This window comes from Pterocles gutturalis, unplaced genomic scaffold (assembly GCF_000699245.1).
Source record: "Pterocles gutturalis isolate BGI_N339 unplaced genomic scaffold, ASM69924v1 scaffold7244, whole genome shotgun sequence".
NCBI lineage: Eukaryota > Metazoa > Chordata > Aves > Pterocliformes > Pteroclidae > Pterocles > Pterocles gutturalis.
Genome location: NW_010133115.1, coordinates 30447 through 47966, shown reverse-complemented (window position 1 = coordinate 47966; position 17520 = coordinate 30447). Strand labels below are relative to the sequence as shown.

Genomic DNA, 17520 nt, shown 5'->3' with positions numbered 1-17520 from the left:
CTAATCCCAGGGCACCGTGGGCTCTGCAGAGATGTGCTTCAAGTGGTGGTGAGAAAAAGCGAATTTTAGTGACTCGTCGGCATTAGCTGGACATTGATATTCTTTCAGCTTCAAGGGAACATAATGTTGTAGAGAAGCAGCTTTCTGATAACCAGCATGATTAAGGACTTTAATCCAGGAAGGTTTGGCTTTTCCTTTATAGCCAAGCATGGCAAAACTCCCTGAAAAACAGACACAAAGAGAGTGACCCCCCCGGATGGGCCGGTTCACTTATTAGTGGCACAGCACGGATTCCCTCCACCCATCACAGAAACTTCTTAGCCCTTCTTTTTTTCCTTGGATTAAAATAACAGAACATTTAGGGGAGAAAAAGGGTGATAAAAAAGAGAATGAGCCTGGCTGAAGCCACAATCTCACTGCATCCCAGATCTGCAGGTATTTCAATAAGCTAAGGCAGATTCCCAGATGTCAGTTAGCAGCAACATTGTTTTACTCTTTATTGTTAAGCATTGGTACTTTTTCATATTTGACTACATGAAAATGGTTAGGGACATTGAATCCTTCTTTTATTAGTTTACATCAGTTTCTTCCTGTTATGCCTAAACTATTCCCCATGTCGACTCTGCTCTGGTCCTCTGCTGTCACAAAGTACAAAGGCATTATGTATTCTTCCATTTTAATAATAATGTCTTGTGTTTATATTATGTTTTTCATTGCAAAGACTCCCAAGGCTATTTGCAGCTGGTTGGATCGAGACTATTCTTGTAAACACTTCTAATTTAAATAAGGTTTTGCAAAACCAGGAAACAAGACCCTAAATCCTGATCCTGCTGGGGTCAAGGGGATCAGGGTTGTTTTTTGTTTTTTTTTTTTATTATCCCTAGCAGAAGCAATATACACTTGGGAGAAATGCTCCAGCCTGTCCTGAAACACTCCCCGTGCGGACCAGTCCTACGTGCGATCCCTTTCGGAGCTGTGAAGTCAAACAGTGCACACACCCGACCCAGCGGGAGAAAGCCCATGAAGCTGAACAGAATGATCCAGACCGGAAATCAGGGCAGACAGGTGAGTGAACACCCTTGCCCTTAGGAAAAGCAAAACAGGGGTGGCACGTGATGGTCCAGCAGTGTTTCAGTCCCACTGCCAGGCACCAGCATCCCACCGAAGTGGCAGGGCAAGGAGATGGCCACAACTGGGATGTCCCCAGGATGGCAGTGGCCCCGCTTCCTGCTTTTTGTGCCCCAGGAGCAGTCAGGGCTGAAGCAGCACCCAGCTTCCAAAATGACCTGGAAGTGCTGCGCCCAAGCGGGCAGCTCAGGTGGTTCAGGGAAAAAAAGTTTGGCAAAACAAACAAAAGATTGCTCTTTAATCAAAAAATTCCTTTCAAAAGTATTCAGGGCTTTGATGAAAGAATGAAGCAATGAAGTTTCAGGACAAAAAACAAAAAAAGAAAACCTCAAATTTTTGCTTTTGAAAGGATGAAAGAAAAAACAGCTTCTAGGGAATCAAACAGGCACCAAAGTGAAATCACTGTCTCTGCTATAAAGACTATGCTGTCCTCCCCTGGAACGGTCATAGCAATGAGCTTTGAAACTTGAACCAGAAACCGATATACATTTCAGTAAAGCAGTAGGGAAAAAAATCCCCTAACTCCTAAGGAAAAAAAAAAAAAAAAAAAAAGCTGGAAGTGCAGCCAGTTCTCCATCTGATCTCTGCTTGAGGGATTGCAAATGCAATCTTAATCAAGCTGGCTGGTTGTCTTACTGATTTCCTCCTTATCACCCAAATTATTCATCCAAACCTGGACTCAAGAGCCCCTAGTTTTGCAGTAGGAAACCCAGCATGGATTTCCTGGACTAATGATACCAATGGATTTCTTGCAGCAATCCAAGGTAAAACTGTACAAAGAACATTCCAAAACTAGTGATTTCACCTTTCTTGCATCCAAAAAAAAGAAATAGCTCCTATTTCAGTTCAGGGTCTTTTCTTTTTCATCAACCTTTCAGTTTATAACTGTTTTTCCTTGCAAAGCAGTTGAAATTTTAGAGATGTAATCTTTACGAAATGATTTTTTGGGGGTGTTTTTTTTTTTAGAAAAACTAGCTCCCTTAACATTAAAAAATTGCAGCATGCAGCTTCTCATTGGTGAAGTAGGGTCAAAACCCCAAAATAACTCTCCTATTTCTCACTATCCCTGAGCCAAGAGGTTTTTAAGTAGGTTGCAGTGGAATATTGTGATAGGAAATACATTGATAAGTGCTATATAAATATGTATATTTTTTTGTTAGGGAAACACACCAGTAATTCTTAAGCAAAAGAAACATGGTAGAATAAATACACTTACCTTCCTTGTGGAAGACAATAGGCTTTGCTGAACCTAACCTGGTAAAAACAGGCATTTCAGAGCTCCCCACCACATCTGCCATATCTCTAGAGCACACGAGAACAAGCGATCTGCAAAGAAGGACAGTAATTACTGCATGATTGCAAAATATGACTTCATTAAGAATTCGCAAGACCTTTAAACTCCAATTCAGAAAAGTCCTTAAGAGCTTGCTTGGCTTTAAGAACATGCTTAAACCCCTTTGATTTCAATCACACATAAGCTTTCCTAAGTTTAAGCCTTTGTTTAAAAGTTCCTAAACTAAACCTGTGTTTCACACGGAATCAGAACAAGCACAAGTGACTGTTCGCAAGTGCATCCCTTATGGGAACATGACACTCAGCTGTGGAAGAAATTCAGTTGCTGTAGAGTCCTGAGACACTGAAACCATCTACATCCTGGGTCTGATTTTCAGTCAAGGCTCAGTCTGGCTTTGGCCCCCACAGATGTGCTTTCAGCCCCCAGTGAATCGTACCTGCAATGAATTACAGGCTGCACAACTGGTTGTGTTTAGCTGAATGCCTAGACTTGCAAAATACACATCCTACCAGAAAATAAAACTGAATGTACAGGCATTGTATGGATATATGTCACTTCATGCATGTTTTATACATGTACATACTCATGTGCATAAACACAGATGTAATAACTCAGGAGCGTTCAAATCTTTGGTCATGAACTGCTCAGAAATGTCTTGGACTGAAAGTCTGTTTTCTGGTTATTTGACCTGCTTCTGCCAGCAGCCAAGAATTTATCTATAAATCTCCACCGTTCCATGTTTATGTGGCGACACATAAAACCACAAGGAATGTGGGACAGACACAAACAGAGACGATCCAGACCACTGCCAGGACACATGCAAGGTAACAGAGCCCACAGGCAGGCAGGTTTATTCGTTGGCTCGCCCAAGAAAAGTCCTGTTGGAAAATCTGGCACACCTATGATTTTAATCTGTCACAAGAGGCAAAAACAATCAGTACGAGTAAACAGAAACCAACTCATTTCAGAAATGGAAAATTGAATCATCAACTGCCAGGAAATTGCTGGACACCAGGATAGGTGCGCAGGATTGCAAATGTCATTGCAAAGACCTTATCTACTCCATGCTGGAAAATGAATTGTTAATTTAGAAGGAACTGCCAGTTTTCTAGAAAACCTGTTTCTGTCTGCTCTAATCTGTGCAATCCTGGGAGAGACACTGCTTCTCTTATTATCTGGGTGATGTTTGTGATTTGTACATATTTAATCTGTGCCAGCGTTCTTCAGAGCACAGGTTCGGTTATGAAAGTAGGTCGTTTTCCTTTCTTTGTCTATCAGACACGGGTTGCCACGTGAACCGGGCTCTCAGCAGTTTGCTTACCTCTCTTTTATAAATGTTTGAACATAATCAGTTATTGCACCGGCAGCATTTTCACCAGTCACTGTGTCAAAGTGCTGCCTACTCACGACTGCTCCTGAACATGCATCTAGCACCACGAAGAATATCCCACGGCTGTTGAACAGGAAAACCGTGTCATTTATCTGCAACAAAAACCAGAGGCAGGTTTTATGAAGGCAGGTTGGGGAGCTTCAGAGTCTCATCCTGCTTTTCCATAAGGGAGCTACGAGCAAGGAAAATATCAAGGGTGTACACCCCATAATTTTAAATGTATAATTAGTACAGATGAAGTGACATCACTGAGAGATGGTCAGTGGCTGGAGGAAGCAAAACCCTTTGGTTCTCAATGGGGTAGGAAAACATGAGAAATGAAGTCATTGGCATCTTTTGTGTATTAGGAAGATGTATTTGGGAAACTGAGAATCCTGGGAGTAAAATGCTTAGTTCAGTCCTACTACAGTTTCTTTCCATGTGGGGGAAATTACTGTCACTTGGCAAAGCAGATTTGACCACGGAGCAAGGGAGAGGTGCTGAGACAGCAGATGGGGGAACAGAAGCGACACATGGACTTTTTTTTGTTTTCCCTGGAAATGTAAATATCAAACGCAAAACATTCCTTCCTAGTGAGGCTCCTCAAAGGAGCTGTGGCACAAGTGGCTCTGACTTTCCTCCTTTCCTACATCAAGGGCCCTTTCCCCAGGTTGCATCTCTCAGTATGTGCCACAATCTTTGCTTTTAGAAAGGCAAAGCCTGAGGTGTCTGGCACTGGGGCATCTCCCCAGCATCCTGGAGGACAGCCCAGCCTGGGGGGACACATGCTGCACAACCTACACCAAGGAGAGCAACAGCATACCAAGGTCAAGCTGGCAGAAAGCTGAGCCTGGGATACCCAGCACACCATGGTAATCCACATCGTTGTCAAAAGCCTGCAGGTACCGGGGAGCTCAGATACATCCCATTAATCCGAGATGTGTGTGTGCCTCCAGGGAATATAGGGCCAGACTGAACAAGGGAGCCAAGTGTGAAAAACTGGCTTCTGCAAGATGTCAGAGGATGCTGAATGCAATAGGGGGCCAAGGGTAAGGGAAACACAAATGTCTGGGCCATGGGTGGGCAAAGGGGAGTGAGGAGGAGCAAGGTCAGACTGCATCTTTTGCCTGGTGCTGGCTGTCTCACACTCCAAAGCCTGGGTACTGTGTCAAAGTCTGGATGCACACGGAGCAGAGAGAAACCACTACTGCAAACTGACCTAAATGTCCCTGCAACTTTTAAGATTTAGGGTAAGAATCCTCCTTTAGACATGAATCTTTATCTTTTGCCTAGCCCAGCCTTCACTGCAGTACATGTGTCAGAAATTTTCCTTTGTGTTTCCTTTGAAAAACAATACTCTGCATTAAAGCTTTGGAAAAGTCAAAAAAGCTTTGAGGATACCCCTGCTTTGCCAAACCTCACTGACTGCCTGGTCTGTGCTGCGCACACACAGGTCTCTTCACTTCACCGCAGGTGAGGATGCTGCCTCCAATAGCACCTGCTTGCTAATGGCTTTGAATAAATTTTTGATGATGCAGATAGTGCATGTGGCAAGAAATCTGGGCTGCTCAGACTCCTTAAGGATGCTGTACCAGCTTTGCTTGGCATTTGTTAGCGTTAATTATAACTCAGTGGCACACAGGCATGTAAGCCTGGACAGTGCCCTTGCAAGCATGATTTTGGTCACCTTTCACCCTCTAGACAGACATACAAGACATGTGCAGAGACAATCTGACAGCTCCAAACTCCTTCATCAGTGAAATATAGTTATTTTTATCTTTTAGTGCAATACCAGCAGAGAAAATCAGAAAAACAAACTTGTTTTTTTTCCCCACATCCTTTGTAAACAGTGACTTCTGGTGAGCTTTCCCACCCTCCCTTCCTCTACATTAGCGTGGTGGTGCTAATTCTTCTTCTGAGGTGATAAAGGGCCTTTTTTTCCCCTAAACTCAAATCCTCATCTGAATAGAATACGAACTCCTGGGGACTCTAATGGAGCTAACTGTAAGGGAGAACAATGCACTTGCCTCTTCCAGGGGAACTTCCCATTTCCTTCTGCCAAGGCTCAGCAAGATTTTGCAGTAACTTTCCTTGGAGATAAAGTTTCCCTTGTTTAATCACCATTTCAAATGCAGTAAAACACAACACACCTTAATGAACGCGGATGTCAAGTGGTTTTGTATGTCCGTCCTGCTGAGAGACTGGATCTGGATCCTTATATACTTGATGGAGGGTGTGCTGGTGATAGCAAGCTGCAATTACACCAGGGACAGAAACTTAAAAACGGGCTTGCTAACTGCTTGTCATCAACAAAAAGACACCAAGTACCAAAGCTCATATATATGGTCACAAAAGTTTAAGAATTCTTTTTTCAAACTGTGATCCTGGTTCACAAATCAGTGCTCATTATTAAGACACCATTTACCAAGGGATCGTGGCAATGCTGGTTGGAAGGGACCTCTGACGGTCACTCTGCCACTAAGTAAGTTTAAAAGTTGAATATTAATTCTACAGGATTTAGAGCTGGGTGAATTTACAGTAAATAAAATAAGCTGGCTCTAATTTTCCAGTTATTCCTATTAACCAGGATTATTTCCCAGTTTGAAATTCAGCAACAGTACTGTACTTTGTAATTCAAAGTGAATCCAATCTGAGCCCTCTCAAGAGTCCTTTTGTTCTCATTTAAATATTTAAAAAAAAAAAAAATGAGGGAGAAAAAGGTGCCACGAATGTGCATTCACATCCTTCCAGTTAGGAATTTCTCTGAGACCATCTTTGAAGCACAGTACAAAAAGCTGCACAAATTCAGAGCAAAACCCTTCCCTCTACACAGGTTAAACGATGCTGGGTAGATTCACGAGTGGGAATTCCCTATGGTCTTTCCTTGCACACCATGAAAACGAATTGACCTCATGTGACATTCGCCGCATAACCTCAGCTGCTGTTGGAGGTGGTGGGTACCTGGGGGGCCCCGCACGCCCGGCACGGCCCCGCCGGGTGCTGGGACACGGGGCGCTGGGCAGCTGCTGGCCTCTGCGGGAAGGGGTTTGGGTCACAGCTCCAGGAGTCCCCTGGGGACATATGCGCTGTGATTTTAATACGCTCGCAGCCTTGCTGAGAGCAGTAACTGTGTCCTTTCCGAGCTTCATGGGCTTGCAGGTGAACAAAGAGGTACCTACAAACGAGAGCAAACAGAGTGATCAGAGCCACCGTGCGCTTCGAGGAGCAGCTGAGCTGAGGCAGGGTCTGCACTCACTGAATTGCATTATTCCTCCCATTTCCCAACGTCACAAACCAACTCTGTCCTAGTCCTCCTAGACCGGTGTAACACAGCACACCGACTGCAAAATGGGACCTGCAAGGATGCGGGTCGAGCTCCCCTCTCATCCTGGCACGACGAGACCTGCAGCTGGACACCCAAGCCAGCTGCCTTCAACGTCGCATCGTGGGGGGCAGACACCCCCTCCCGCCCCAGTCATCCCGTTTTGCCCCCCAGGTGTGGTGGCATCCCACCAGGGAATGAGCAGCAGCGGTGCTCAGGCTGTTGTGCAGAAGGAGACAGCCCTGCCTGGAAATATCAGCATCTCCCCTTCGGCTCTCTTCGTCCTGGCCCTCAGGCATTGTGTAGCCCTCAGGCATTGTGTAGCCCTAGGCATGACAAAAGCTCGAAGGCATCCAGGTCTTCTGGCCTTTGGAGTTCTTTCTTTTTTTCTGGCAGTTCTATGTATGTTTTCAATCATCTCCATTCTGCAGTTCAGGCTGAGGAAATTTTTATAAACAGCTCAGTTCAGCTCCAGGATCAAAAAGATACATGAGCTTTAAGGAGATTTCTCTTTCTATTTCTTTTTAAACTAAATATTTGTATCTATTTGTCTGGAAGAAAGAATGAGTAAGCCTGGCTCCTCTCCAACAATCCAGCGTGTGGGGTTAAAAAAAGAAGGGGAAACATGCCACTCATTATGAAATAAAGTCTAAAAAACAACAACAGGAAAAGAAAAAAGCCAATCCCCTAACTTCTGTACTCTGAAAGACTAAAAAAATCACTGCTGAATTAAACAGAGAACCAGAAGGCTGATACTGCCAGAATGAAATTAGGTTAGACCCATCAGTCTGCAGGTAGAAGGTACAGATGGCTGCTGGCAGCTAATGGCTCATCCCCCACAGACCCACACGTGTAACCATTTTCCCCACTCTTCAGTAGTAAACAACCTGTTTACAGAATTTGGCCTTTTCTTTTTTTTTAAAAAAAAAAAAAGGAGGATTAATCAGCAAATTGTTATTTCACAATTCCTATCATGAGAGAGACCTGGCCATCACCAAGGAGCCTGGTTAGCAGGAAAGGCATTCCGGGATTCAGTTGCTCACGTGTTATGGTTGAATAAATAAATATATCCCATCTTATTTTCAAATCTGGCACTTGTGGATTGATTCCTGACACAGCTACTTAGTCAGGTGAAGCATCATGGGACCCATGGTTAGACCACAAAACACTTTTTTCCTCCGTAATTATTTCAGCTGACTGAGAAACACGGTTGCGTAATATGTTTTTTTAACCGAAGGTGTCCTAGAGTCTTACAAAGGTAGTGCAAGATCTCTAGAACTTGCTTCATGCCTTCAAAATAAGAGATGTACTACAGTGTTCTCTTTTTTTACAAAATCAAATTTTTTGAATGTGATGATTTTAGGAATCTCTCTTCATGGAAATATGAAGAAGTTGAAACTTCCCAGCCTCTCCCAGTGTTGGAGCTGCCACTGTCACAAGAGGGCTCCTTGTCATGGCCCTTTGGGGTCCAGTGACTTTAACAAAAATCTACACGGCACCCACACCTGCAGCAATCTGAGCAGCAGGGATGCCTCGACGGAGCTCAGTCCAGACAAGAAACCACCATTTTCTTAATGGTCATGCAAATCAAAATAGACTTAGCGCAGGTACTCCAGCCTGTAAATCCATTTTGACCTGAAGTCAGTAAAAAGACCACACAAGATGGATGCATCTGCAGTTTAACTATGAGAAAGGGAAAGGAGGTGCTGGGGCTGGTCAGAGAAAGATCCCGAGGGTCAGCTGCCCGTTCAGGGGCAATGCAGGGCTCACCCCGATGCTCTGTCGAAGTAGAAGAGTGGCTCACTGGTCCCGTTGAGAGCACTGGCGCGGGAAGGAGCAGTGAGGTAGTGCTTTACGCTGTGCACCGTCCCTGTCCGGCGCTGGTAGATATCCGCCACCACCTGGAAAACGGTGTCCCTGGGATAGCAGAGGGCAACATGCAGCCAGTCTCCTCTGTCGGCAAAAAGGGGGGGCAGGGGGAAAGAGAGAAAATGCACTTAAGGGCTTGAGTACAGGAGGGATGGGCTGCAGCCAAGAGTACAGTCTTCAGGGGAAAACAAAGAAATGGCCTTTGAGGTTCTCTTCCTCCTTTAAAAAAAACCACAACAAATCCTCGAAGCCAAAGAAAATCAGATTTTTTTTTTTGCTTTGTCTGGAATCAGCAGCTGCTTATTACGAAGGTCTGATCCAGGGACCCCAGCTGACCTCAGAGGACTTTGAGTCAGGTGCCAGGATGGCTTAAAATCAGAGATTTTCTCTTCCTTGGCTCATAAGGCTGCGGTACAAGCAGTCACATACCCACTCGCGTCTCCCCAGGCAGCCGGGGCTTGTTTCAGTTCATCCGGAGCTGCTGTGGGAGAGGGACCCGGCATCCAGCAGACATTTCACCGGGGGCACAGATTCAGGAATTACAAAGTAATCTCTGACTTGAACCAGAGCCACGGTCTAAAGAGACCTGCTTCCTCCACTTTACAGCAAAGTTTATTACTATGGTTTCCATTAAAATCTCCCTCTCCCCGGCTCTTTCTTTAACATCAGTTTAGAATAACTAAGGGTAAAGTCAAATCATCTTTTAACTCTTGTGTACCACAATTTCAACATTTACCAAAAAAAAAAAACCAAAAAAAACCAAAAAACAAACTTTGTTACAGGACTCAGAGACAAAAGATGCAGCTAAGGTGTACTTTGGATGCTGATGGGACGGATCTTCCACAAACCCTGACACCCTTTCCTTTCGGTGGGATGCACTTGTGCTGTGCAAAGCAGAAAGCCACAAGAAGTTTACACTGGAAAAGAAAACCTGAATACCAAGAAAATTAGCTTGATTATTTTTTTTCTTTCTAGCCTCCGAAGTGGCTCAATGTGCCGCCCCAAGGTGCCTGAACCAGTGCTGTGGTTAGCTTTTCCTTACATTACCAAAACCATCGACAGATACCACCTTCATCGGCTGCCTTTCTGGGCCCTGCAAAGCTCAGGAAGACAAAGTTTCTCCAAAGGCTCCACTGAAATGACCCGCCACCCATCACTGCCTGCAGAGCAATAAACGGGGGGAAACGGCTTGGATTCGGAGAAATCTGGGAATCTGCGTGCCGAGGCCTCTACTTTGCATTACACATGGAGAGCACAAAAGCAAAACTATTTCAGTCTTCTTCTGGTTTTCTCATTAAAACAAAACAAAACTATGTACAGGATGGAAGAGGGGACAGGCTGTTCTAGAATAATAAATCAAAGCTGCACAAAGACCCATCAGCTTAAGCCAGATACTGCCCTCTAGATTTTAACCAACTCCAGCTGTGTCATAACACAGGACAGCTAGAAAATGGATATATTTTCAGATTATTTGGCCTCTGACTAGAGGAAATGAAAGAAATGCACCAAAGCCACGTTTGTGGAATATTTTTAGGACCGAGTCCCAAGACATTTGGCTGTTTCATAAGGGTGATTTGCATTGTGTTAGCACATTTCATCCCCTGAAGACACCATCAGAAATAGGGCTTGTCATCTCCCTCAGACGCTGGGAATGGGCTTTGGTGCTGTGCTACACTGACTGCCACCTCTCTGGGGAACAAGAAAGGCACTAGAAATGGAAATTGGAGGCTGAAAGGAAAAAAAAAAAAAGTGTGAAAAAAACCATAGCTGTGACCGTCTTGAGTCGCTGGGGCATTTGGGAATATGAGTGCTAGAGCCCAGTGTGCACTGAGTGTGCAGGCGGAGTGAAACACTGAAATTATATCGAGATTGAAAGAATCAAATGAAAAGCACCTACTTGGGAGTTTGTGGAGGAAGAGATGGAAATAAGTGCATTCCCACAACAAAGGGCTTGGGAGGAGCTGTGAGAAGGGAAGGCATTAGAAGTTATCCTTTATGTAAATATAGGAGAGAATAAGGTGGTTATTTTCTCTTTAATTTAGTGGTATTTTAAGAGTTTCCTATTTTGTTCTTCAATTCTGATTCTTCAGCTTGTACAAAATCCACTGTAAACCCTCCCAAATACCTGGTTATGTGGCTAAACTGTGCTCCATTATCTCCAGGAAGAGCAAAGCAAGAAACAACCGCACTCCCGTGGGACGGTGGATAGGGCTCTGCCTCCCAGCTGGCCTGCGAACGGGGATGAGATGCCTGTTCTCCAGCCATTGCCAAAACTGGGGGAGAAATGCAACCTCAGGCAACAAGTGGTAATCAGGCATGGGATGTCTTGGCCATGGTGATCAAAGTAAACCAGATGTGTGTGTGCCTTCCTCAGCACTGCCCTGGCCACCAAGGACCTCTCGGCTGGGTCTCAAGTGCAGGAAGCCTTCGTCTTTTTCAGGGTGGTCAATAAACTGCGGCTCCTGCTTAATTTCTCTGCTTAAACCTTTCCGTTCTGTCTTATTTACCAGCAGCTACTCTGGGGTGAATATTTGCAGACAGAATAAGAAAAATAAGTGTTTGTTCTGCCATTCTCAGTACCAGCACATCAGCTGGGGTCTTTGCAGATGCCCCGGGGGCTTGGGGACACGCAGCATGAGCGAGAAGAGAAAACACTGGATTCACAGTAGATCCCATATCACGAATTCAGAGTAATTTCAGACCCCTGCCTGAATGCTGTGGGAACGTCTGTAGCCTTGATGCTCTTATGCTTAAAGACCAGCAGAAACAAAAGGAAAAAAAATCATCTAAACACAAGGGGCAGAAGTCAAACTGTCAATACACAAAATGCTGTCCAATGTAGCAATACACAGGACTTTTTATTTTTTTAAACTTTCATTCATAGGAGTTTCAAGCAAGACAAACAAACAAAAATATTCTCAGATGGAAAGTCTGACTTTGGAAATAGCTGCCAGTTTAAGTGAGAGCCATATTAACATGTGTAGGAAATTAACTTGACCTATTTAAGATATTTTCACCCAAAAACTAACTGTTCACAACCTTTACTGGTGAATTTCAATTCATTTTAGAAGTAAGGAACACTTTTCTTTCTTTTTTTTTCATTCTTGTTTTTAATCAGGCCAACATTTTCCTACGTGTTTTACCAAAAAAAAAAAAAATAAATTGGCATTTGAAGGAGAAAAGCTAAATATGCACTAGCAAAAAGTCAGAGTTCAGTGGGTCCTAACAGTTTCAAACACCACTTGGAAAATTTTTGAGAGTCTGCCGACACCAGCATGTATAAAACCTGACACTTTTGCTCCTCCGTTACTGTCATTCAACAATCCCCACAGTGTGTTTCATGCATTTTTATTAATGTATTAGCCTGCTTATTTCCTTTTGGAAATGGCTGGGTGAAACAAACCCAAGAAGCCTTTCTTTTTTTTCACCAGGATATTGGCATTTACAGTTCTGGCTCTTTCAGGTGAAACAAAAACAACAGGCAAAGTGTTAAAAAGGTATTCTTATGTTTTGGCAATGAGCAAGCTTCTGGGATAAGCAAAAGCAAAAAAAGGACGAGAGAAGGGGGAAAAAAAAAATTAAAAAAAAAAGCAGGCAAGAGTTTTCCTGTTCTTGGACATGTGGTAGATACAGATCTGCACGTACACACACACATACCTCATTTACAACCCTCGGAACAACCTCCCCAGCTCAACCCCAAACTCCCAAAGGCAAAGCCGGTCAGAGAAATGTGATCAAGCAGGCAAAGGAGGGGAGACTTTTGTGAGTGGTGGGATGTGAAGTGAGTCATGTAACTTGGAGATGAGATTTGGCTGGAGTAAACATAGCAAGAGTGCATTTCTGGGACTGTCACCACCTGGGAGAGAACAAATAACACTTGTTCAATATTGTGAACGTGCCCCTTGACTACATTGGATGGAGCATCAGTCCTGGGCAAATGGGTATGGTCTAGTACTGGGGTTGCTGGTTACGCTGGACATCAGTCCAGGCTGTATTTTGGCTAAGGGAACTTCGAAGCTGATGAATATTACTCTAGAAAACATCTCCACCATGTTTATTGACATGGTGTGTCACATAGCTGACAATTATGGAAAGGAACAGTCCAAATCCTGATGTCACTGATTAAAATCTGGGGTAAGCTAATGAGGGAATGTCGTAGAACACAACTAAAAATTACTTATTTTTTCCTTGGGCTCAAAAAACCAAGAGACTTCCATCCAGTGAGTCAGTCTCCCCCAACTGTTGTTACTCCTATTTAAAAACAACCCCTCTGACATTTTGGTCAACATCTACATGAGCTGAACTTTCAAAGGGAGTGAGACAACTGGGAATTTTAAACTTTCCCGTTCACAATATGGGAACTAAGCAGAAATCCCTACATACTCCTTTGTAAGTTTGTCTTTCACAGGCTAAATTTTGAACTTCAAAAGACAAAAAAAAAGGCAAAGCCACTATTCCATCTTCAACCCACCCCAAGAACAAACCACAGGAGGTCAATGCTCCTTGCTCTCAGACAGGATACAGCTGTTTTTTCTCTCAACAAATGTCTCCCAACCTCACAACAACCTGCCCAGCGCCAGGCTGAATCTTCTCTGGCACAAAACCTGTTTTCAGGACAAGCTACCTCATCTCCAACCAGCATCACCCATGTCCTCACCACTTTCTCTCAGCTCAAGCTCTTTCACTTGAACCCACATTTCCCACCAGCTCCCTACAGCTGTGACTTGCTCCTTCTCTATTTCTAGATTTCCTTTTAATTTTCTGCCTTCAGCTCACGTCCATTAAACACATCCAAACCCCCCACGATGACAAACACAGCTACTGGGCAAACATCCCACAATTTTTTTCAAGACCTTGTTATTAAGGATAGACTCTTCTGGAAGACCGCTTGGTGCAGGGATAGTAACAAATTAGGTATGGGTTTAGCTAACTAGAGTTGTGTGTATTGGGATTTAAATGCCTTTCCTAAATGTTGCCATTTAGGAAATGCCATTAAAAATTCAAAAGCATAGGCCATCTCTTAATATAAATTAAAATTTTTGGTTTTACCCATGTGCCTCCTTAGGCAAAAAGAATGACTTTTGCTTTTGCAAAGCTCAACAAATTACAGAAGGGATCCTGCCCTGAGGTGCACTTCTGCTGATACTCATGAAACCCGGGTCTGACTCAGACAGGGTTTGGCTCACAGACAATTGTATTCAAGCAAAAATAAGAACTTCCTGCATTTAAATACAGTACAGCATCTTATCATCTTTTTTCCCACCCTGCATGCATTCATGGAGGAATCACATCCCAATTCAATTCGTATCTTTTTAAATGTGTTCCCAAGTACTCTATTGCTTACTGTGTGTATTTTGTATTTTCCTGCTGCTGTGCCTTGGATGCACATGAGGTCAGGAGAGGCTGGTGGCCCTGCAGAACCCCAAGCCCCACTCCATGGGCCAGGAGAAGGGTGAAAGCAAGGAAAAACCTTCAGGTTTCATATGCCAGGCATGAGTGACGAGCAGCCTGGTTTGCCACAGCCATCTGGGGACCGTCTGACACTCAGATTGCTCTCATTCATGCTGTAAAATGATCAGCACATGAAGGACATCTCTCCTCAGAGTCACCTTGTTAATCCCTTGCTGCAAGCACAAGCCACAGAGGACAGAGAGCATCAAGGGCTGCAGGTGGGGAGGCAAAGACCGTGCTTTAAGATCACTCGAATGTGGCCATGGCAGCACCCGCTTTGGCCCAGCTGTAGTAAAACTGTGCAATCTGCAACCTGGTGTTCTGGCAAATATTTTAGCTTCTTTCCAATTTAAAAAAAAAAAAAAAAAAATCTTGTGGCTTTCATCCACTGGTTGACCTGTGGGTAATTTAAGGGATTTAAATAGACAGAAGGGAATTCAAATATATCTGCTGACTTCTGTGTTATGTGGATGATTAACTCTGAATTACAGATGTTATCAGGAGGGGCGGGCTATGAAACCCAAGTAGCACTTTACTTATTATTATTGGAAATAGTGCTGGTATTACTTGTATTACATCCAGATCTGGCAGATCGAGGTCAGAACTCATGTACGTACAAGAACAAGAAAGCAGTCACAGCCTTAAAATGTTAGCTCCACTTTGAAATACCAATTTTGCCTTCCTGTGCATTTATCAATCTGGGAAGCAAGAGGAAAAGCTCATTTAGAACTAATCTGAAAAAGAAACAATTTAGGAAATATCCACAAACTGGGCAAGCCTGCAGCAAGCACCTTCTAGCCTTGTCTCGTTATCTTTGCTTTCCTCTAGACCATATCACCGCTAAGGAATTTAATCGCAAAAATGACAAGTAGCTGAAAGTATGAATCAGACTGGCATTGAATAAGAAGTCGTAGGAAAAACACCTACCTACACAACCCTGATAAATACAAATATAACGAGTCCCACAGAGTCTCAGTGCAGACGTGGGCTGCATAAGTTTGCTAGCACTGAAACTTCCACCTTTGGATGGGTTGCCGCATCCTGAATGCTTTCTATTATCCAGCACCCAAAGGCTCCACTATTTTTGATGAAGAATTTAGACACAAGTTCGTTCCAGGCTCTTGAATTTTCAGATAACTAAGATTATTCATTGATGAATACGCTAACAAGCCCCAGCACAGAACTCCAGCCTAACAAATAACAGGAGTCGAGCAGTGCACCTGTGCCCATCCCTGCACAAACACGGCAGCAGGGAAAGGCTGGACACGTGCCCAAGCACACACATGGACATCTGCCCTTTTGCTTGCTGTTGACAAGAAATCTGGCCCTCGTCTGCAAATTTTTTTTTTTTAAGCAGTCTCATAAGGATCCAAATCCTGCAACAAGGCACCAAAGAACATCAATACACTGTACCCCTCCAGGTGAAGCTAAGAGGGTGCCGATGATGAGAGATGATGAAGGCTGCCCTGCACTGTCCTCGGAGCCAGCATATGTCAAGAGAGGTGCAGTACAAAGGAAAGCCCCTGCTTGCAGGACTGTGGCAATCTACCTACAAAAAATACCCTCTTTATACGATTAGCTGCTCACATTTTCCTGAATTCTCTGTTGAACCACAGCAGAGAGCCCTAATAAGGGAAAACCATTCCCTCTGAGCCTTAACAGACCACGTACAGAGATATCTGCCTGTGCTCATTAAAAACAAGGAGTGTTTCATCTAATTGCCACTGCTTTTTCAGGCTGCTTCAGCAACGCAACTTAGTACACTGTACTTCAGATACGTGCTTCGAGGAGATTTAATTCTTATCTTTAGATTTGCTGATAGCACAAAGAAGCCTGGCTGATTTACTGAACAGCCCTGTGCCTTTGATAATAGTATTTGCCTTCGCTTCTTCTGCGATTAGAAAATTTGTGCACACACACACAGAGTCTAGGTGGTTACATTGAAGGACTTCATTTCTGACTTTTACTTACTGTATGAAGTACCAATCTCTGTACTGTTTTTCAGCATGTGAAAGGAGGCACTTACTCGCAATGAAATAATGTTTTCCATGCTCTCCTTCTGGCTTACCAGCCTCTCTCCCTTTTGTAACAAGTTTGATGCCCTCTGCATATGTCTGAGCTTCAGGATAGCAACTCTGAGCAAAGCCCTTAACTCAGTCTTACAGCTAATTCTCATACTTCTGTGAAGCAGGAAAAAAAACCCCAATAAAACCTACAAACAGCTTTAAGGGGGCAGACACTGCTCCAACAAAGAGATGAAGCCCATGGAGGGGAGGTCTGAGCTCCCTGCTCATGAAGGTTTCACACACACTTTACGCCCAGTGAGAGCAATCCCCAGAAGATTTGGACTGGTTCTGGAGCACACTTTATTCCTGGTCATTAAAATTCCAGCCAGCGCTCTCCTTCACTTGCCAAAACATTGAGAAGTGACTTGTCCTGCATTACATCTTTCCAGAAGCATCAATACCAGCTGCCTTCTCATCCTCACAGGGAAACTCCCAGCCATTAGCCAGCCAACCCTATCTTAAAAAGGCATTTCTGCTGAGACAGCTATGTTCCCCAGCAGCCTGAAAACACCGCCTGTGGGTCTCCACCATGGCCTTACATTAGCCTGTCAGTCAGCTAGGGACACAGCTACCCTGGCTGATGCAAAGGTACACCTCAGTGCAAGGGAGGCTGGTGTGCTTGTCTGCAGCACATGGCTGCAGGTGGCAGCACGCAGAGACATGGAAATTTTGTTTGGTTTAGCTACATATTTTGATAAAAGTGAGGAATTACTCTGAACACAGTCTGAATTACTCTAAACACAAGTACCACAGCCTTCAGGTGCCCACCATAGAAAGAAAAAGATTTGCTCAGTGATTGTGCCCTAACTGTTGTCCTCCTCTGCTGAGTAAATCCACCCAAGCGGTGCCTCTGAACTCACTGGACAAGATTCGCAGCTCACAGAAAGCAGCGCTGCCAATTTCAGCTGAGTCATGTGAATTCATCCCAACCAGCTCCTGCCCACCCCAGGAATCCAGACGTTCCAGTCTTTTAATAGAAGTCTGAACTGGCATGACTTCTGTTGGGTCTTTCTACAGTGCT

General features: G+C 44.1%; 1 protein-coding gene across 1 annotated transcript in view; it reads right to left on the bottom strand.

The window, feature by feature from the left end:
* The window catches only part of LOC104467355 (transmembrane protein 2-like), a gene marked incomplete at its 5' end in the record, with an annotated part of 47958 nt that continues 30438 nt past the window's right edge, over window positions 1-17520 (bottom strand). Inside the window, 6 exons of the mRNA XM_010081099.1 lie at window positions 1-221; window positions 2345-2454; window positions 3744-3904; window positions 5942-6043; window positions 6753-6966; window positions 8884-9066. Coding sequence (XP_010079401.1) covers window positions 1-221; window positions 2345-2454; window positions 3744-3904; window positions 5942-6043; window positions 6753-6966; window positions 8884-9066 — 991 coding nt within the window. The remainder of the gene's footprint in view (window positions 222-2344; window positions 2455-3743; window positions 3905-5941; window positions 6044-6752; window positions 6967-8883; window positions 9067-17520) is intronic.